Raw genomic sequence first — 23,132 nt, 5'->3', positions numbered from 1 at the left:
TTATCACTTTACAACATTTTCCTTTCGACTTGCATGTAGTTTTGAATAAACTCTTTCTCTGAGCTGGTTCTCCTGTATCTTTCTCTGCTTTAAGCAATACCCTTTTCAATAAAAAGGATTCTCCTACTTTAGGTGATTCCTCCTTATTTGTAATTTTAGGTTTTTCTTCCTTTGCCTTAGCCACATTCACATTCTGCTGATTTGTTTCTTTATTATGAGGAAAGTCCCATGATTCATGTCCCCATTCTCCACATGTATAACACCGAATTTCTCTTCCTCGGCCTCTTCCTCTAGTCGTAAATATTCCTCTACTAAAGTCTCCTCTCTGTGGTGGTCTACTACTTGAACCTCCTGTTTCACCCTGAGGGTGCTGAAATCTTGATCTGGTAGTTCCTCTACCTCTTGCTGAACTTTCCCTTTGTTCCTCTGATTTTGTTTTCTCAGCATCTTCTCCTCTGCTTTTAAAGTTGCTTGATAGGAATCCTCAATTGTCTTCAGACTCAGCAAGCTGATTTCATCCTATATGTCATATCTCAATCTATTGATGTACCTGGATACCTTTTCTACATCATCCTCTGCATGTCCTGCTCTAATGCTCAGCTTATAAAATTTCTTCTGTATGTTCTTTGACAGTCATTCCTTTTTGACTCAAATTTTGCAATTGTCTGAAAATATTTAATTGATAATCTTGTGCCATAAATTTATCTTTCAATCTACTCACCATTTTATCCCATTGTTTAATTTTGTAATTCCCTCTTGCTCTGGATGTTTGTAGTTCATCCCACTAGATAGTTGCATGACCCTTCAATCTGGTAACTGCAAATTTCACCTTCTTTTTGTCATGAACCTCCTCATAGTTGAAATACTTGTCCAATGAACTAATCTAGTCCATCAACTCTTCTACATTGGGATTCCCATCATATAAAGGTATTTCCATCTTTGTTCTTCCACTTTCTTTAGCCAATATCCTGAGAACTTTGGCAGCTTCACTTTCATCCTCTTCTTCTTCCTCACAAGATTCCTTTGCAGCATTGGCATCTCCTTCATCAGGTGCTCTCGTTTGATCAGTTTCCATTGTCTCCATCCTTGTGCGCAAGTTTCGATTCTCTTCCAGCAAAACTGCATTCACTACAGGTCTCCTCTGACCTATGCCAGCTCCTCTCCTAGATGGTATGTTTTTTGTAGCAGACTTAATCCTTGGGCTCTGATACTAAATGATGTGGATGGTTACGAGATTTGCTTCAGTAGTCTAGGATTAGACTAATGGTTCACTTCCAAAACCAATCAGCTATGCGTTAAACATAATTTGTACATGTATTTTCCTTGAGGGTCCCACCAAGATGACTAATCTTAGTTGGTCCCACTTGACTTCTTACTCCCCGAGCGCTTCAATCTCCACCGTTGATCTGGCTTTTTTAGACCTGATGAATATCACGTCATATCACACACAAACTAGCTGAACGATCTCCACCGTCGATCTGTCATGTTTGATCAAACGATTATCGCACCATCTCACGTGAATTCTTGCATGACCGATATCAGGTTGAGAGCACATGAGAAAAGTGGTTTTCTCGTGCAACATGTCACCAACTTAGGTTAATCGCACGACTTGGAACAATACCATTTACCATTTCTTAAGTGCGCGAGATACCGCTTACCACTTGGGAATATTGCCCACGTGCTAAATACATAACTTTAAGAAACACGGTTTAATAGAGGTTTAGCTTAATATAAGAATAAAGCCTTAATGCTAATTGACAATGATTAACAATAAAACACATAAACGGAAATTAATACCTGGTCAGGGTCCACAATGTCGATTCGCAGATTCAAGAGAATTTAACACTAGGAATAATACACCATGCCGCACTTAATCAATTTATTCAATAAAATAGAAATTGCATAGTCTTGGCCCTCTCGGCTCGATTACAACAATTTTCCTGACCTCTGTTTCTCTCTCAAATCCTATCTCTCTCTCTCTCAATTTCTTGCTTCTCACTCTATCATTCCATCTTCTTTTTCCTTACATTCTTTTCCTTTCTTTTATGGATCGAATCTTGTCCTAACAACATTGACAACTCAATCTCTATTTTTATCAGCTCAATTATTAAATCCCTATTCTCAAGCTCTGATACACACCTATCCTAACAACTTATCTCCTTTTCTAAAAATAATACAATAATCCAATTATTACAATAATTGAGATAAAGATCAATTCGAGAGATCCGACCCTCTCTTACTAAAACTGATTTTGACCACTCATGTTAGTTACATTCATCTCATGTTAGCCACAACATGTGAACATACAATCACATTGCTGGCTAAGTTCGGATTCTCCTGCATCAGTCTTCATGGTGCTTGGTACGAGGGAGGAAAAATAAATGAGGAACTATCCTACTATTGAATTTTACACATTCGAGGATTGAAGGGGCATGTGACGTGCATGCCCACAACTGACCACCTTAGTCATGGAAACATGCCCACACCACATACCATCTATCTTATATTTCATAATGTGGAAGGATGGAAGGGACTTATAAAAGAAATTCATAAAGACCTTCAAGAATTTAATTCCTAACCGCACATACCCATGAACACTAAATTATTGAAGCAATGAATAGACCTAAATGGGGCTCCTCATGAGATATTTTTCCGTCCAAATTGATGATGATATTTCCAGCTTCTAAGAGAAAAGCTTGATTAACCTATGCGTCAGCTTCCCTGTTTTGAATTCACATGATGTGACAAAAGGCCTTGTTAGGGAAGGAATTCAATATACTAAGAATTTTGTGAAACAACAGACTTAATGATTATTCTTAGGGAGAGAGCCATTTTATAAATGGCGAATGATGATAATAGAATCTCCTAGGATTGCTATGATGGAGATTTTATGATATTTAGCTAATTGAAGACCAAATAGGAGCCCATACATTTTAGTTAGATTATTCATCCTATTTCCTAGACCTTAGGAATACTTTATGTCTTGGTTTTCCTCAAGATTCAAGAGAATCCCTCCCCCTCCTGCCACCCCATGGAGATAGGAATTTCATGTCTCATTATGTTTCATATTTCCTTTAAAAAATAGGAAGACTTTAAAAAAATAAAAATACTATGAGGTATTTCTAGCCCATAGCTACATATTTTCCGAAGGCTTAATAAAAAAAAACGACTATAAGGTATTTCATCCACAAAGATACTACAATAAGACCAAGGCAAAGATATGCGCATTTCCTTTCCACTTTGAGAACTATGTGCGGCTGGTCACTCTAAGAAATCCATGTGATTGGTCTCTGCACATTGGAGCAACATGTGAATGCATTTTATGATAGGGAAGAAAAAAACACAGGGAGAAAAACTCATGCTAGGTAAGTTTTACTATTACATTCTAGATTTTGGTAAACAAAGAAATTAATATTTCTAAAAAATCTTTTGATCAAATTCCTAAACAAAAATTTGAAAACTACTAACGTAGGTGAAACAAGGAATAACAAGACATATTGTACCGGGGAGCCCATGTAACTTTTGTTTATAATTTGTTTATGTTAAATATAAAATTAAGAGGTTATCAATACATTTCCCGAAATTGCACCAACATTTGAGAATGAATACCTTTCTTGGATCGATTTGGGCTCACTTGTACAATGATAGGTACCACTACCTTTAGATCCAAAGGAATCAAGCTAGAATCCTACTATAAATTCTAGTTATTCTAAGGATGAGAAAGATGTGAAGAATGAGGAATTTGATGATTCCATGTTGCAGTATTTACTAGAGCTATATAATGATATTGTAGATCCTAGATTCTAGATTTTAGACTATGTCACTAAAGTCATTCATTGGTGTTATGCTTACTTTTGAACTTTGAAGGAAATTTGGAGCCTTTTTATTGAAGATGTTTTGGAATTAGCGCTATATGCACTCATACTTTCTATATTATTGATAAAATCTTTCACATATTTATTTATAATATATTGGATTCATATAGTTGTTGGTCCACACATATAGATGTATTCTTTTTCAAATTTTGAAAATACTATGCATTTTTTGGTTGGTCATATTTTTTGTCTAATTTTCTTTTGATTCTTATATGGTTCAATTTTTGGGGGTTATTCATTTTGATTAAGATAATATTGTGTGATACATTTTAATTCCAATAATATACTATTTACATTTTCTACCATTGTTTCTCTTTAATAATTTACCTATAGAATTTGTTATAAACTTGAATCTCTATACTTTTTTATTAAATATATATTCAATTCAAATCTAATACCAATTTGATTTAGTGTTATTTTTATCAAGTATTAATTAAAATGAAACTAGTTTATTAAATCTCGACTCATCTAATTAATAAAAATTAAACTCTATCTTTATAGCCATACCTCTTCTTACTAGAACAATATTGACAATGTGACTTAAACGAATAAAGATGTATTACTGCTGCAAGAGGGAAGAATATGGTTTAAATTCTTTAATTTGGACTAAAGGTGGATGGTTTTTCACAGTTAACTCATTACCTCAATTTGTTATAATTGTAGTAAAATAACTTTAAAGTAGTAAAAAGTATTTGTTAATAAAGTTTTATACATAATAATTATAATTACTTTTATTTTGATTTTAAATTTTATAAATATTTTGAATTTTAATAAAATTGAATACATTTTTATTAATTAAATTTTAAATAATTTCAAAATTTACCATTTTCAAATTTCAATATATTTTCCAAATGGACTAACAAAATAAATTCAACTACATAACTGCAATATATTTATATATTTATGAAATAAATGTCAATATTCATATTTTAGAAATTAATATTTTAATATATATATATATTTTAAATTAGAATACAATTTTTTTGTTTATTGTTTATGTGTACAAATATATAAAAGTGACACCACAGAAATTGATATGTATAACTAAAATTACTTTGGAAGAAACTATTAATTGTCTAAAATTCCTTATAATTGGCCTAAATAGTTTCAACATTGAATTTTCTTATGGGAATTTAACCAAATTACAATCACAAACTCTAGTCATTTTAATGAAATTTATTTTTAGTTTACCTTTTTTCAGAGAGAAAATCCATATATGGCCGCAGCCCTCATGATTACAATATGGCCGAAGCCAGTCAGAATACGGCCGAAGCCCCGCAGCCCTCATGATTACAATATGGCCGAAGCCAGAATAGTCAGAATACGGCCGAAGCCGGCAGATACGGCAAAGCCGTCACATATCGCCGAAGGGGGACCTCCACAAGGTTCGAACTCGGCTGGGGGGAGCGAAAGCCATCCGCCCCACCCGTCATATCATGCACGCTGGGTGCAAATAAATATAATTTACCTTAAGTAAATAAATATAATTTTTTTACTTTTCCCGTGAGAAAAGGGTAATAAACGTATCTAATCTTGTTGTTTCGATAAATTTAGTGAGTCGAAGCAACTTTATGGATTAAAGTGCGGTAAAAAATACATGTTCTTTGATATTAAGAATTTTAATTAACTTTAAAATTATTTTAACTTCAAAATTTTGAGTTTACTCTTTTAATCATTTCAGAGACAATGTAATAATAATTGTCTTAAAAGATTTGTAAATGTGGTTGTTTAAAGGGTTAAATCAGTCAGTTTTATGGGCCTACACCATCCACCATTGATATAAATAAATGAATGTGGATGTACCCACCACTATGTATCATTCTACTATTTTCATTGTGTAGCCTTTTCGGAAATGATTCTACAATGTGCTAATGATTCTTCTGGTATTTGCATCTGAATTTATTTGTTTAATTTCCTCCCGTTCTAACATTATTTGTTTGATTAAACATTTTCTAAGAAAAGCAGAGGCCCGCCATGGAAGAAGGCAAGAGCAGCAGAAAACTCTACGCAGTGATGCTCCCATTTTTAGCCCAAAGTCACTTTAATGTATGGTTACAGCTTTCCAGAATGCTGGCGACCAGAGGCGTAGCAGTCATCTACGTGAGCCTTCCTTCAACCCTCGAAACTCTCCGCCCGCTAGTGGAAGGACAAGGATGGAACGATCATGGATTTCCCTTCTATTTCCAGGAGTTATCGATCACTGACACCGAAGATCCTGTGCCCCCAGACCATCAGAACACCAATAGAATGCCCAAGATTTTCAATTCACGCTTCGATCTACTCGAAAAAATGCGCGATCCGTTGGAGGGTCTGATGAGGGAGCTCAACGGCAGAGAATACTATGAATCCAGGGGCCTGCCGCCTCCTGACCGCCTCATTCTCGTCTTCGACTTCTTCATGGGCTGGTCCGCCCCTGTGGCGGCCAAGTTCGGCGTACGCTCGTTCATATTCATCTCGAACAGCGCGCACATGTGGCTGTGTACGGAGGCCATATTCTGGGACCGGGCGAAGGCGCTGCTGCTGCCGGAAGTTGCAGAGGCCGTCGAGAAATTGTGTTTGGCGGACTCTGTGGCGTCGCAGGGCCGCAGGCACATGGCCTTCACTCGCCTCGCAGATGGGGTTCTCCTTAATACGTTCCAAGAGATGGAGCCCAAAATTATCCGATACCTGGAAAGTGTGGGTGTTGGTGGCGGTAAACCGTTCTGGACGGTTGGGCCGGTCATTGATGTTCCTCGCAGGGATCAAACCCAGAGGTCCCGGGACGCCGAGATTTTGGCGTGGTTGGACCGCCAAACGCCCGGATCTGTCGTCTACGTGTCTTTCGGAACGGAGTCAAATCTTTCTCGAGTGCAAGTGACCGAGCTGGCTCTGGGTTTGGAGACCAGCGGGAAGCCCTTCCTGTGGGCGCTGCGCCCGCCGGCGTCCTCGTCGGCTGAGGATTGGAAAGCGGACCTGTTGCCCGAGGGCTACGAAAGGCGGGTACAGGGACGGTGCCTGATCGAGACCGGGTGGGCGCCGCAGGGGGCCATCTTGGCGCACGAAGCGACGGGCGCCTTTATCAGCCACTGTGGATGGAATTCGTGCCTCGAAAGTATGGCCGCGGGGGTTCCGTTAATCGCGTTGCCGCTGCAGACGGACCAGCCGGCTAATGCTCTGCTTTTGGCGAGAGAAACAAAAGTAGCGGTGGAAATGAAGATGGCCGACGGGGTTGCTAGACGGGATGAGGTTGAGAGCGCAGTACTGAGTTTATTGGCCGGGGAGGAGGGAATGGAGGTAAAGCGGAGGGTGAAGGCGGTGAGTAAAGCTGCCGTTTCTGCGCTCTCCTATGAGGGTGGAGCCGTTTGGAAAAATCTGGAATCATTCATTCAATACTCGTTACAGGTATGAATTCTATCCAATGTGGATATTGAATTTAATCCTAAATGACCCATTTTAATGGGCAGTGAATATACGATATTTATCAGTTTTGGCCTGTCTGCCGGAGCAGTTGCTATAGTATTTCCTCATGATTTTACCAGTGTCGGCCTGTTTCCCAAAGCAGTTGCTGTAGTATTTTGCCATGAGTCAAACTCGTTTGACTTCAGTAACCTTTTGTAATGGGCTTACTTTGAATATTGAGGAAAAGTATTCCTGATCTTTCTCATCAGGGTTCAATATTTGGGATATGTTGGGTTTAGTTTGAATGACGAGGAAAAGTATGTGATATTTCTTATCCTGCTACAATCATTGAGATATATGTTGGGTTCAGTTTGAAGGGTGAGGAAAAGAATGTGTGATCTTTTTCATCCGGGTTCAATCATTGAGATATGTTGGGCTTACTTTGAATGGTGAGGAAAAGTATTTGCGATCTTTTTCATCTTGGTTTAATTTCTGAGATATGTTGGGTTGAGTAAGTGTGTAAACAAAGAGCTTTTTCTTTTCTGATGAATATATTTTTGGTATTCATAAAGTTTTTTTTCCTTAATTTTGATATTTTTTTTTTTTCCGAAGGTGGTAAAACCTATCAACTCAGGTGTCAAACCAACAGTGAGGACAGCCATCTCTGGCTGCTATCCGCGAATGCTGGGTTTGACTCATCACTGTTAAATAGGAAAACCACGCCACCTGGCATAACCTTGCTGGTGGTCCGTAATCCGGAGCAGGCTCTCACTCCTGCCAGATGCCTCTGGGTCTTGGGCCGTTAACCTGTTTCCTTACGTCTGAGGAAGACGAGCTCTTAGCCAAGCAGAAGCAGTTTTACGGCATACTACAGGCCGATAGTGATATTATAGTGATAGTAAAAAAAAAATGATTTTCAAAAATGATTTTAATTTATATATATATAATTGATATAATATATATATATATATATATATATATATATATATATATATATAAAGAAATCTTTTAATAAAATAAAATTTTTATTATCGTTAATGTATTGACATACGATTTAATTATTTTTAATGTACGGGCAAATATTTGTAAATATAAAATCTATATAATAAAAATGTATGGAGTAACATTAAATAATATATAATATTTTGTATTAATATATTTTATATTAAATAAATGTTAATATTTTTTTTTAAGTTTGGGAGGATTTTTTATTTTTTATTTATAGACGAAGAATTTACACCACATATATATGCTAGGTGGCTTCAACTTGTTCAATGGGAAATCAAGTATGTTGGCCACTTCTCTTCGTTATAACCCATCCAAAAACAGTGAAGTTTCAGTTTTTCTAATCAAGCTAAGTATGTCTCAGTTTCATGACAAGACATTATAAGTCTATGTATCATAAGCATGCATAATGTAAAGTAAATGCAACTCGCATAAAGACAAAAAGAAACTAGATTAACTAACTACTCCTGCTGCGCTTTTGACGCTGATTCCACCGGTTCCATATCCTTGATAGTTTCTCCAGGCATCTCAGTCAATTCAATGATGCATGGGATGTGCCTTTGAATTCTATCCAGTCGGATGTCCTACTTGTGGAGCTAGAATTGGATTCGTTGCAAATCATGTTTGTACTTGGGCATTTCTTGGAGGGTTAGAGCCATCCCTACCAATTGTTCCATGGCCTTCCCAACAGTCTTTTCATAAGCCAGTAGAGATATAAGGTCTATTTGAATCGGGTTATCCTCCCTCTGGTATTCCCAGGATTTGGGACTAATGTCCTCCAATTCTCTATCTCTTCCTCTGTCTCACTATTTTGCTTAATTTCTTCCTCCCATTCTTCCAACAGATTACGGATTCCTACCTCCATTCCCTCTTGGTATGCTGCGGCGGCTTCACTAATGAGGTGTTCGACATATTTTCTTCCTCTTCACAGTTCTGATGTGCTCAGATCTTTGGCCTTTCCGGACACCCTTGCTCGTCCGCCGCAACCCCTTCCTCTCACTAGATGAGCCATCTCCACTCTATTCGAAACTTGTTCACATAAAAGAGGTGTTAACCTCTGTCTTTGGTTCTTATTTTCGAAATTCTCCCTATTCCTTATCCTGACCCAATTATTCTCGAAACAAGGCACAGGTTGGGTGACATCTCAGTTGTAAGACGAGGCCAGTCTCCTTATCCTATTGGGCTTCTCTCTTCTCCCTTCCCGGTGCCGCTCATACCTTGTATCGTTGGCAGTCCCCTCTCTCGGCCATGCAAGTATCCCCGTGCTCTGGTAAGCCTTCCCATTCCCCTCTGCCCAGTTAGCCTGCGCTGCTCCTCTACTCTTATTATACCCATTCCTCCCCCCTGGGATCCTAATAGGTCTCTCTGCATGTCTGCTACTCCCCGTTCCCCAAGTATTTCCACAGTTTCCTCCACTGCTCTTCCCAACAACCCATGCATTTAATTGATTATCCTGAGCCTCTATTTTTAGGTTGTAATATACCCATCATCAATACCTAGCCTCTCCCGTTCCACCCCAAGTAACGCTCGAGGTCTCAATGCCCCACTCTGAAGGGGCCTCACGGCCACTGACCAAATCAATACCCGGATGCCTTATCGTGAGAATGCAGAACCAAACAACAACCATGCAATTCCTGTGACACTTTCCCCAACATGTCCCCCAATTCCCCTTCCCAGGTTTCTCCTGATCCCTCCAACAAAAAACAAGCCATGTCGCCATTGCAAGAGGGGTGCAGGGCTAGGATACATACCCATTCTCGCTCCTCGGATGTTGTTGATGGTGCCAGTGACTTCCTGCTCTAATGCTCTAGCTCCAAACTCCGCAAACCATAATACAATTGCCCCTCATCTGTCTTGCCTTAACTGTTGCGCCTCCCTCCTCGTCCTTGTCGTGCCTTCCACCTTTCCCACCACCCTTGCATGTACTCATGCGAAGGGCCACCGCACCCATCGCCTTGAGCATGTGGGGGTTGGTGGGTGATACCTTATCTTTACTCTTCATAACTATTCGTCGTCCTTGCCAATCTCCGACACACACCTCGATTGAGGTGATAAATGTTAATATTTTTTTTAATCATTCAATTTTATTATAATTTATAATTGATTTAATACTTTTTTAATATTTATTATGTTAGGTCCCTATACTACTAGTGTAACCCCTTATTGTTATTAGTACAACTCCCTTATTATATTGTTGTGCCCATGTAGTCCCCATATTGTTATTATTGTGCCCCATAGAAGCCCACTATTGTTATTATTGTGCCCTTACATTATTATTGTTATGTTGGCTTTGATTATATTATGACCCCTTAGATTCCTATATATAGAAAGGAGGTATTGTCATTTGTATCATCTAAGAATTGTCCATTTTTGTAATGAAAAGGAGGTTGCCCCCTCGAAGAGGCTTATTTCTAAGGCGTTCATCTATCTTTTCTATCTTTTTGTGAGCTGGTTTCATAACATTTGGTATCAGAGCTTTGGATTCTAGGGTTTCGCTGCTCCAAACAGGTCATCGTGGAATTTTTGCTATAAATTTTTATCTATGAAGTTTCAGTAGCTAAAACAAAAACCCATTTGAGAAGGAATCGATATGAATCTCAGGTCCAAATTTCAGAAGTTACGTCACTATATTTTCGGAGATATGATCTGAGGAAGTTAGGGTGTTTGCAAGCTCCAGAATTTCATCTCAAATAGGTCACCGTGGAATTTTTGCCATAATATTTTTTCTACGAAGGTTTAGATTCTGAAATTGAAACCCATTTGAGCTGAAAGCTTGGTGACACTCGAACACAAATCTCAGATCTTGTTTTGCTATATGTTCGGAGATGTAATCTGAGTAAGTTAGGGTTTTTGTAGACTCTGAATTACATTTTAAACAGGTAACCTTGGGAACATTGTCATAACTGTTTCTCTGAGCAACAAATTGAAATTTCGTAAGAAGTTACAGAAATAGGACAGACTGTAGTTTGCGTGTATATTTTTCAGATCCGAAGGTCAAAATAGTGACACATGGCATGTCGTACAAGTGCGCTCTACTGAAACATTATATAATCAGGTCATCGTAGGAGATTGGGCATAACTCTTTCTTGGAGAATCAAATTCTGATAAGATTTGCAGGGTTAGAAAGAGGACTCAGAGGGCTAACGTAATAGACAATTTCAGAACTTGTAGATCTAAAAGTACAGAGTTACAATCATTTCAAGATCGAGCTCCTAAAATCAAGAAAAGGCGATATGAGGAAGTTTGATGGAAAGGATCTGGTAAATTGGATACTACAGATGGACCAATATTTTGATCTACATGAAGTGAAACTGTTACAAAAGGTATGTATTGCATCTTCATATTTAGAACCAGATCAATTTTTATGGTATAAAGGGATTTGTTCTCGTAAACCACTTGTTACGTGGTCAATTTTCACGGAGGAAATGATAGCAAATTATGAGGATACAAAGAGAAACACCTTCTTTATCCAATTGATAAATCTCAAACAAAAGTGTTCAATGGAAGAGCACATTGAGGACTTTCAAAAATTGAATATAAGGGAAAATGATATTCTAGAGAATTATAGGATTGATGTCTCCATAGGGACTTTAAGGGATAACATTCAACATGAGGTTCGTCTTTGGGAACCTGATTCATTGGAGAAGGCATTCAGGTTGGCAAGAAAAATTGAAAGCAAAATTATGGAAACAAGGAATCCCACCACTCACGACTATAATTATGGAAGTGTTTTTTCTCTTAGCCTTCCACAACCTACAATGTTTACACCAAAACAATTGGAAGAAAAAAGAGAAAAAGGGTTTTGTTACAATTGTGATAGAAAATGCACTAAAGGTCATAAGTGTGCTGAGAGAAAATTATTTTACATAGATTATGAAGAGGAGGAAGAAAATGATCAAGAAACATCAAAAGAAGAGGACATACACCAGGAACCAACCCCAGAGAAAGAAGAAATGAATCTAACCATATCTTCTAAAGCATTGGCAAGGATTACCACTCCTCAAACTCTTAAGATAGAAGGACATATAAAGAAGAAAAAGGTTCAAGAAGTGAAATATCACATCGAGAAAGAAGAAATGAATCTAATCATATCTTGTAATGCATTGGCCGGAATTACCACTCCTCAAACTATCAAGATAGAAGGACATATTAAGAAGAAAAATGTTCAAGAAGTGAAAGATCACATTGAACATCAAGAAATGAATCTGACCATATTTTGTAAAGCATTGGAAGAAATTACCACTCTTCAAACTTTCAAGATAGAAGGACATATCTAGAAGAAAAAGGTTCAAGCAGTGAAAGATCACATCGAGCATCAACAACAAGTTCTCCAACTTTTAAAGGATAACGCAACTTTGGCACATAATCGAATGAAACAACAGGTATATCAGCATCGCAATGAAAAAAGTTTTGATGTAGGTGATTGGGTATTTTTACGGTTATGTCTCAAGCAAGCTATTTATGAGAAGGAAATGTTGGCAATACTACATGCACTTAAGAAATGACAACCTTACCCAATGGGAAGACACTTCAAGGTAAAAATGGATCATGATAGTCTTAAATAATTTTTAGAACAAATATTATCTTTAGAAGAATAGAAAAAATAGGTCACAAATATGTTGGGTTATGACTTTGACATCATATACAGAAAAGGGAAGAAAAATTTTGTTGCAGATGCAGTCTCAAAAAATGATGAGCATGTGGAAGCATTGTTTTGTGCTATTTCTATTATCCAACCAGATTCGATAAATGAAGCAAGGGATGAATGGAAGAAGGACGAAGAAGTGTGGCCGCTCATTCAAAATTTGCAGAAGATCTAGTTCAAACAATATTGATAGAACTTGACAAGGAAGGAAAAATCATATTGGAGCCTAAAACATTCATAGAACTAAGAAGTCGACAGCTATATAATCGATTAGTTTCAGAGTATCTAATCAAGTGGAAGAACTTACCCGCTGAATATTCCACATGGAAGGATGAGAATTTTATATAGAAGCATCAAGAACTACTCATGCATTGAGGACAACACTTTTTGAAGGAGAGGGGCATGTTAGGTCCATATACTACTAGTGTAACCCCTTATTGTTATTAGTACAACCCCCTTATTATATTGTTGTGCCCATGTAGTCCCCATATTGTTATTATTGTGCCCCATAGAAGCCCACTATTGTTATTATTGTGCCCTTACATTATTATTGTTATGTCGGCTTTGATTATATTATGACCCCTTAGACTCCTAGATATAGAAAGGAGGTATTGTCATTTGTATCATCTAAGAATTGTCCATTTTTGTAATGAAAGGGAGGTTTCCCCCTTGAAGAAGCTTATTTCTAAGGCGTTCGTCTATCTTTTCTATATTTTTGTGAGCTGGTTTCATAACATATTATGTTGCCCACAATTACAATTGAATTTAAGTGTAGATTTTTCAACCATTTTTGCCTACTCCTTTTTTCGAAAATTCTTCCTAGAGTATTGTTCCTATTTCTAAAGGAAAAACATTTTTTCCTTTTACCTTTGAAAGAGAAAAATATAAAACTTGTTTTTATTAAATATCCTAGATCACCTTGGTCCTTTGCTTTATTATTGAACTGTATTGTCCATTGCTTTCTTATTTGAAAAATGAAGCTAGTCAATCTTCCTCTTACGTGTATTCTTTTATCTATTTTACAAATTTCTTACTTTATATCATTTCATTTTATATATAATATAACAAAAACATTGACATTATATATTAAATATAGATAATTTTTATGGATGAAAAATTTATCATTAATAATATAAAAAACTATTAAATCATAAAATTATTATTATTTTTATGATATAAATAAATTTTATGGTGAATGCTATATAATACTTGCTTATATTTAATATTCATTGTGATACAATATTTCTATATTTAAGAACTAGTTTATGTCTTTTTTTTTCTCACTTATTAGACACTGTTGACAAGGCGATTTTTTGCTATTCCAACAAGGGCAACTAACCTGATCATAAGCCCCAATTAGACCTGCTTTCGTTTAGAATTGCTAGTTCCAATGGGTTTTAAGGGACCCCGTAAACTATTAAATGAGTTGAAAGATTAGTTTTGAGAAGAAGACTTCAATTACATCAACAAAATAAAACAACTAACCTCTATGTATTGAATCCTATCTATACCTCTTCTAACTACTCTAGTCTATGTCCTATCTATCCTAATCTATCTTGCAGGAGCATGACAAAAGAGAGGTTAAACATCATATATGAATACCAAGTCTAAGTGAATCAATTACTGGTTCTCATAAGGACAAGGCTGCATTAATTCTTAATTACAATCCAGTCATTCATATAGGAATACACATTCCATTTTATGGAAGAAAATATTGCAATTGATGTCCAACAGAGTTTTGAGTTAGCAACCTTTCATGATTTAAACACGATAATGAATCATATTCAAATAACCAGGCCTAACCATGAACTGTAAGTTATCAATATGCATGAAAAAAAATATACATTCACATTTATAGCAGCGAAAACATCTTGATCAAAACACATGATAAAAGAGGAAAATCGATCTAAAGCACCAGCTCCTTATTGAGATAAACAGTCTGTCTTTATTCATAATAATCAAAGCTGTTCTTTTCAAACAAAAAGCTCTCCTTTCCTATCTAGAGGTAATACTTATGCCTCAGGCACTGACCCTTCGTCTTCCCCACGATCTCTTTAATTCCCCTTTTTTTTTCAATATACAAATCAGAATGTGTCGACGTAGCACATTTCATGTAACAGCTGAGACGTGAAGGGTATATCTGCTGGAGTGCTTCTTTTCCTGGGGAATGAATCGATGTTGACTGAAAGAGAATGACTGTGTGTCATCTCTTCGCACCTGTGTAGAGTGGACGTTATGCCAATTGAAAACACTGCACTCATCGTCCCACATCTGGCATGACTGAAGGTGTGTTTGGAAGTAATGACACCCTAATGGATCATCGTTGTCATGAGTGCTTCTGTTGAATACAAAGAGTGCCTCCATCATGCACTATGGCAGCCCGTATTCCCTTTAGCAGAGTGTGTTTTGCAATACCGACACCTTTGGAGCAGAGGTGTCATCTTGATATAACTCACATTTATTCGTTACCAGGTCTGCTTGTATTTGCTTGCAAAAATAATTCATATCAGCTATGACTGTGAGAAATATGGCAAACATGCCTACAAAACATGAATCTTGCGTTTATAACATCAAATGTGAAAGAATCCCCCCTTCTTTTTAATTTATGCACTGATTAAGTCTTGTGAATGTAAATCCATTTTACATTGAAAATCATGGCCTAACACATAATTGGATCCGAAATCCAGACTCGAAAGACTATAGACAGAAACCTATACCCTATCAGGTCCGTCATATGGGATTTTCCATTAAAAACTGCGGCCATAGCATTTTTTGAATACACAAGAAAACATGGAAATACCCCACAGCCGAGCCGTACAACGAACTTCAAAAAATTATGTACCGGATCTATAACCATCATTGGGTCCGCCATATGGTGTCGCACCTTATGCATGAGCGCTAGACTCCACCGATAGTGATTTGCGATGGGTGGGGGCGGATCCGATAATATATATATATCATGTTTAATAGGATCGACAGGTCCGCCATATCGCATTGTATTTTATATATGATTCCCAGGTTCCACCGATTTCGATAAGTGATTGGGGGGGCAGACCCAAAATACATATGTGTTGAGGTTAATAGCCCTGTCAGGTCTGCCATATCGGACTGTGCTTTATGTTCATGCCATGGACACCGCTGATTGTGATATGCGACGGGCTCCAGACCCGAAATATATGAATTATGGTTTATAACGACGTCGGGTCTGGTGCCTCATGGTACACGTTGCGGGCCAATGTTGCATGCAATAAGAGAAAAGGAATGTTATGTGTATTTTGCAAAGTATTCCCGTTATAAAGAGTCATGATGGGAATAAAGACGCGATGGAAGATTTTGTGGGTTAAGCACACAAACAATTATAATAAGGGTGGGGGTGATTATATGTGCGGGCATAAATGTACCATGAATTTTTGTGAAGATTTGAAAAGTCCCGATGAGGGAATGAATGAAGGACTAGACTGTGTCATGAATGAACCATGCAGTAGAGGTTTATTCAAGGCGCTTAGCCATTAGGCATTGAAAATTTGACTTGGCAAAGAGTTAAAATCCCTGGGATAGAACAGATCTTTGGATGGCTGAAAGATCAACTTTTAGGGGGACCCCATTCAAAATTGCTACTAGGGAAAATTTTAATAGGGTGGTGGTTGTGGCCACAACAAATGGCAAATTGCTGGGTGAACCAGTTATCTCTGTGTCTAAATAAACCATGGATTAGTAGAACATTAGGGTGTTAAGATAAACTTGAAATGCGAACTGCATAGATCGATAGGCATGGGTTCCACTTCAACATTAATTGCTTCAGGTGGGATAAAAACAAATAGCTTCTACTTACTGATAGGGTTTTGACAAGCATTCTCCAATGGTAGTGTTATGTAATTTATTGACCTTCCTTTACCTGTTTCTTACTTTCAACAATCCTTTCAGGGCCATCACTGGTCCGTCAATACCTATTTATGCGTGTACTTTAGCTCTTTATTACTCATCAGACTTGATGTAGATATGTTTATCTACACTTCATATAAGAATTTTAGTGCTATTTTTTCATATGATTGAATGGGGCATAGTCATGGATCTTGCCATATTTTTAAATCGTTTAAGCAAGGTTAGGCTTGCTGTGTCAACTGGTACTCTGAGCCCAACAACAATCCATACTCTAACTGGCTTCCCAAACAACATATCCTTCCAGATTGACACAAGGACTTGACATTTCATTTTCTTTTAAATAGGTCCTTCCAGTTTCAGGCATAAGGACTAGAGCACAATTAGATTTTCCATAGGGTATATGACAATGAGCTTAGCCCATGAAAGAAGGTTTACCTGTAGATAATGGGTATTAGACAATTTAGTGTGGTGGATGGGACCAATGGAGAATGACTGTAAACCTTACAAGCAAGTATAGGCTAGGTCTGAGTGGGATTTATTTAAAAATGCAGAGTTTCTCCATGCCAGTCCAGCTGTAGCTACACATTTTTTTGTTTTATAAAGATGCCCCTACATGCTCCAGATATCAAGTCATCAACAGATCTGACTTAGTTCCAAACAGATGCTAATGAGTGGCTTCGGTTTGAATTCCACCTATGATTTTCCAGTTCTCATGGATTCATTGAAAATTTGTTTGATTTGCAAGGTAATGATGGACTTAGGATCAGCAGACTCATCAACAGGTTAATGAGGGAGGAAAGAGCTGAAGGTGGCGAATGAAGGCAATCTGAAAAAGGTAAAAATGAGACTAGAGGACTGAAATCAAATGGATGAAAAAGGGTTGTCATTCAAAACAAAAAGAAAATGAACTATGCAGAAAAACAAAAAGAGGAAAAGATCGAAATGTAATTAAACTAACAACAGAAATGAAAATGAATTCTAATATGCTTAGGAGGTAACCACCATGTGGTGGCTACTGGAAGTATATTTTGAGATGCTGGCCATTAACAGGGATTTTTTCAGTTTCTCCCTGTAAAGTTTTCAATCTGTAAGTTCCCTGACCAATTTTTTCCACAACTTGGAATGGGCCCAGCCATAAGTGTTGGAATTTCGTGTGTTTACCTTTTGGCTCACTCAACTTGTCCCATTTCAGGACTAGCTCTCCTACTTGGAAGTCTTTATCTCCTACTAGATGATGATCAAACCATCTTTTTACAATCATTTGGTGATTCATGAATTTATTTCTGGCTTTATCTCTTAATTCCTCCAACCTCATCAGTTGGTTGATCCTCTCTTGAAGTAAGGCAAAAGGGGTTCCTCTTGAAGCTTGGGAGAGATTTAGAGAGGGAAGAGTAACATTGGAAGGCAAGATGGCTTCCTGTCCATAGACGAGGAAGTATGGGGAGCTTCCTAAGGCCACTTTTGGGGTGACCATATCGGCCCAAAGAGCATTTGTTAGGGTGTTGTGCCAGTTCCTCTAGTTGTCAGCGACAGATTTACAGATTATGCATATGAGGTTCTTATTTGAGGACTCTGCAACTCAGTTTCCCTGGGGGTAATAGTTTGATTCATACCTTATGTGAATTGAATTATTGATAGCAAATTCAGTCAATTTCAGTGATGAAAAATAAGAAGCATTGTCAAATATGAGAGCATCAAGGATGCCATACCTGTTGATAATGAATTTCTCAATAAATGATATTACCTCATCTTCGTTTACTCTTTGAATTGGGATGGCTGCGGTCCATTTGGTGAAGTAGTCAGTCATTGTGAGTATATACTTATGTTGCTGTGAAGAGTTTGGAGTGATCTCGCCTATGACATCTAGGCCCCATTGTTGGAAAGGGCAGTAAGTCATAACGGGCCTGAGGGGGACGGCTAACTTTGTTTCTCATCCTGCAGTGGTTTGACACACCTTGCATTTGCGAGCATAGGCGTGTGAGTATCTAAACACCGTGGGCCAATAATATCCGGCTCTCAATATTTTGTGAGTAGTGGTCTCTCCCTTGTAGTGACCACCTGCTGGGCTATCATGCATTTCCTTTAAAACATGATCAGCATTATCTTTTTCCAAACACCTCAGCTAGATCCCATCAATTTTTTTTCTATATAATGTGTTGTTGGCCAAATGATATTGATTAGACTTCAATCTGAGTGCTCTCTATTGTGATGCATCCATGTGTTCTGGACATGATCCTTGTGTCAGATAGAAGCGTATGTCGTAATACCATGACTCAGGATCCAAAATGGCTTCTGATGTTTCGTGTTCATATACCAATGTCTCATTAATCCATAGGGGCTCCTCTCTGAGTTCTACTTGTTCGTTTTGCATGCTCTACATTTCTGGTTCTTTAGATGCCCATTCTTTATTCTTCAAGGCTTCTGCTGCTAGCCTACACAATCCTTGCCCACGAACTATCTTTGTCGGCTTTATTTCGATGTCGAATTCTTGAAGTGCGGTTATCCAATTCCCTCTCCGCTCACCCATTTCTCTCAGCATGAAGAGAGCTCTTACAGCAGGATGGGGGACAATTACTTTAGTCCTGACTTTTAATAAGTAATGGTGGAAGTGTTTTACGGCCTTAAAAACCGCAAAGCCTTGATTCTTCACGTCTGGATAGTTCAGTTCTACCCCTTGAAGGTTAGAGCTCATACAAGACATAGGGACTTCATTGCCCTCGTCATTTCTTTGGGTGAGGATTGCGGCATATGAAACATCAGAAGTGAAAGTGTATAAGAGGAATTCGTTGTCAAAATTGGGACTGACCAATGCAGGGGCCTCTGCGATGGCCTCTTTAATTTGTTGAAACACTTTCTTGGCCTCATCACTCCACTTATACACAACATCTTTCTTGATCATTAGTTGCTTGGGGCGCACTATTTCTGAAAAACCTGAGACAAATTTCCTAATGAAATTGATCTTCCCAAAGAAATATTGCATTGCCCTTCTATTTGGAGGGGTTTGTATTCGCATGATGGTCTCTATTCTTTCAGGATCAATAACAGTCCCTTCTTTGGAGAGGATATGACCCAGTAGCTTCTCTTCTATGCCTGTGAAGATTCTCTTCTTGGGATTCAATGATATTCCATGCCTTTGGCATCTTTCGAAAATTTGTTTCAGGTGATAGATATGATCCCTCTTGCGATATGAAAACACAGTGATTTTATCCATGTACACTACTACTGATCTATTGATCAAACCTTGGAAAGCTATGTCCATAGCTCTCTGGAATGTGGCGCCGACATTAATAAGTCCAAAAGGCATTTTACGATATGCGTAAGTGCCCCATTTAGTGTTGAAGGTTGTCTTCAGTTGATCCCCATTAGATACCAACACTTGATTACATCCTGAAAACCCATCTAACAGGGACAACATTTTAAACCTAGAAACGCACTGAAGGATGTGTTCCATAGAAAGGACAGGATAGTTATCCTTTTGTGATGCTTTGTTCAGGATTCTAAAATTGATATACAGCCTGATGTCTCCAATTTTTCTTTCTTACTGGCATGAGATCGGCTACCCAGCATGTGTGTCTGACAGGAAAGATCATTTTAGCATCCAATATTTTGTTTAATTCTTTCTTCACCAATGGTTCTAGGCTTGTATGCATCTTACGAAGCTTTTGTTGGTAGGGCCTAGCCTCCTTTTCCAAAGGAATTACATGCTGCATAACATTGGTATCAAAGGTTTTCAGGTCCCCATATGTCAATGCAAAGACATCCTTGTATTCTTTAAATAGCTTGAGGAATGCAGCCTTTTCTTGTGGAGAGCACCCCAAGCCCAGATTGACATTTTTTAGGTCTTCTTTGGTTCCAAGGTTGACCAATTCATACTTCATGGATGAGATATGCATTTTGCAGTTAGTTGCCTTCCTGAATTTATCATGCAGGTCATACAAGTGCTCCATCTTGGCAACTGTCTTGGGAATCACATTGGACTGTCCTTTTCCTCATCTTCCCTTTCATTCATAAGCATGTCATGCTCCTTTTCATCAATGACTGCATTCTTGAATGTCTTCTCGCAGTGCAAGAACTCAAGGATTTTCTTATCATCTTCGAACACCTACCAATTTGAGATGTTATCAAGCATGGATGGTCTAAAAATCAATTCAATATAACATTTGCTCTTCTTAAATTTAAAATCAAGAAATGTTTTGCAGTCATACCAGCCATCAGATCAGCATCCTGGTTTTTCCTCAAGGTACATATGTGATATTGAAAGAATCAAAGCTGTCAATTAAGCTCCATACCTCATGTTGGTACCTTACCAGGTGTGGTGAATTGTAGTGTATCCTTTTCCTTACCTGATCCACAACTATCTGTGAGTCACCAAAAACTTTAAGATTTTTCACCTTCATATCAATGGCTTTCCTTAAGCCTTATAGCAAGCCTTCATATTCTGTTGTATTGTTGGTGCATGCAAACTCCAACCAGCTGGCCATCAAATGTTGGTTCCCTTGCGCGTAAATGAGAATGCTGCCAACACCTGCACCTTCAAGGCAGTTAGAGCCATCAAAATAGAGTGTCCAAAATAAAGAATCTAATGTTACATCAATTGAACTACTATCTACGAAATTAGTCCTATCATCTACTATAATACAAGATAGTTCATCATTTGGATTATGGGAGGGAGCTTCCAATTGTGTGTATGTCAAAGTTTCTTCAATTGTTTCTACCTGGAATTCCCCAAAATAGGTTTTTGTAGAATAAACATTGAAACTATAGTTCCCAAGGATGGAGTTGGAAAACATTACAGGTTCATTAAGACCATTCAGTTTCGTTACTACATACTTCATGTATCTTTCTTGATCAGCTCTCAGCATATCAACTTTTCCCTTTTGAGGCAGCAAGAGATGGGACCAATCAGTTGAGAAATATCCATTTAGTTTTTTTGACCAGTCCCTACTAAGCAACATTCCATAAGCCTCGGGTATATCTACTACCACTATGTCAATGACTTGTGTGTACTGTGGTTTAGCAAACATCTGAATCAACACATCTTTCAGCTCTCCAATTACCTTTACATTTGTTCTGTCAAGTTGCATAATTTGAGTTCCAGTTTTCTCAGGTACTACATGAAGTCTGTTATGCTCTTAACCTGCAAATCAATACCCAAGCGAAGAAAAGATACCGAGAACACAAAATATGCGAAGAAAATATACCCAGAACACAGAATAGCAATGATTTTATTATTCAGAGAGAAATGTTCACAGGCCTCTTCGAGGGGGCAACCTCCAATAGAGCAGAGCTCGATTACAAAACAAGACACAATGCTCCTCGCAGGGAGTCTCTATCCTTTATATATGACTCATACATGCAATACCACGAGCCAATATCGTGGGTTTTATTAATACCATCTATCTAATACTACCGCCTATTTACCATCTATCTAATACTTCCGCCCATTTGCAACTAACTGTGGTCCCGTTATTAATTGCGGGTTAACCACTTACAAATATTAATATGGGCTTTATTGACTCTTGACTATGACGTGATCCCAAGACATAAATAAGGGGGTTAGGGTGGGACCCTAACATGCCCTCCCCCTTAAGACTAGCCTTGTCCTCAAGGCTGAAGCTGCAGAAACTGCTGAAGAATAGTGGCTGGTTCCCAAGTTGCATCTTTCGGAGAGGTGTCTTTCCATTTGACGAGGACCTCCTTAATCATGTGGCCACGCAGGTGCTTGTCTCTTGTGTCTAGAACCTGTTCAGGTTGAAGCCAGATTGACCCTTCTTCGTCTAATTCAGGTAGACTGGTTTGAACTCGGCAATTGTTCCCAATCACTTTCTTGAGGCACGATACATGGAAAACTGGGTGGATTTTTGCTGTAGGTGGCAAAGCCAACTTGTAAGCCACTTCTCCAATGCGCTGAAGTACTTGGTATGGTCCATAGAATTTTGGGGAGAGCTTTTGACAACCCTTGTCTTTGAGTGATGTTTGCTTATATGGTTGCAGCCTCAAAAAGACCTGATCCCCTTCTTGAAATTGGCGCTCTGAGCGATGTTGGTCAGCCTGTTGCTTCATACGGTTCTGAGCTTGATGAAGATTCTCGCGCAGATGGGCAAGCATGGTTGCGCGGTGTTGTAGGAGTTGATCCACGGCTTGTACTTTGGAGCACCCCGTGAGATAAGAAGTAGGGGAAGGCGGAAGTTGTCCATAGACTGCTTCATAGGGAGTCATTTTGGTGGTGGCATGATAGTTGGTGTTATACCACCACTCCGCCAGAGGTAACCACTGTACCCAAAGGTGTTGCTTTTCTGAAGTGAAACACCTAAGGTAGGTTTCTAGACATTTGTTGACGGCTTCAG

The 23,132-nt window shown here is 38.2% G+C and overlaps 1 protein-coding gene across 1 annotated transcript; it reads left to right on the top strand.

Moving 5' to 3' along the window:
- The first annotated feature begins 5,702 nt into the window (after positions 1-5,702).
- Positions 5,703-7,587, top strand: LOC149156451 (zeatin O-xylosyltransferase-like). The gene has a single exon (XM_089444009.1). The coding sequence runs from the start codon at positions 5,850-5,852 to the stop codon at positions 7,260-7,262; it is 1,413 nt and encodes a 470-aa protein (XP_089300135.1). The 5' UTR covers positions 5,703-5,849; the 3' UTR covers positions 7,263-7,587.
- The last annotated feature ends 15,545 nt before the right edge of the window (positions 7,588-23,132 follow it).

This window comes from Pinus tabuliformis, chromosome 9 (assembly GCF_031772625.1).
Source record: "Pinus tabuliformis cultivar Carrire ecotype Pingquan chromosome 9, CPIR1, whole genome shotgun sequence".
In the NCBI taxonomy this organism is placed as follows: domain Eukaryota; kingdom Viridiplantae; phylum Streptophyta; class Pinopsida; order Pinales; family Pinaceae; genus Pinus; species Pinus tabuliformis.
The sequence above is the reverse complement of the archived record's forward strand: the minus strand, read 5'-3'. Positions and strand labels throughout refer to the sequence as shown.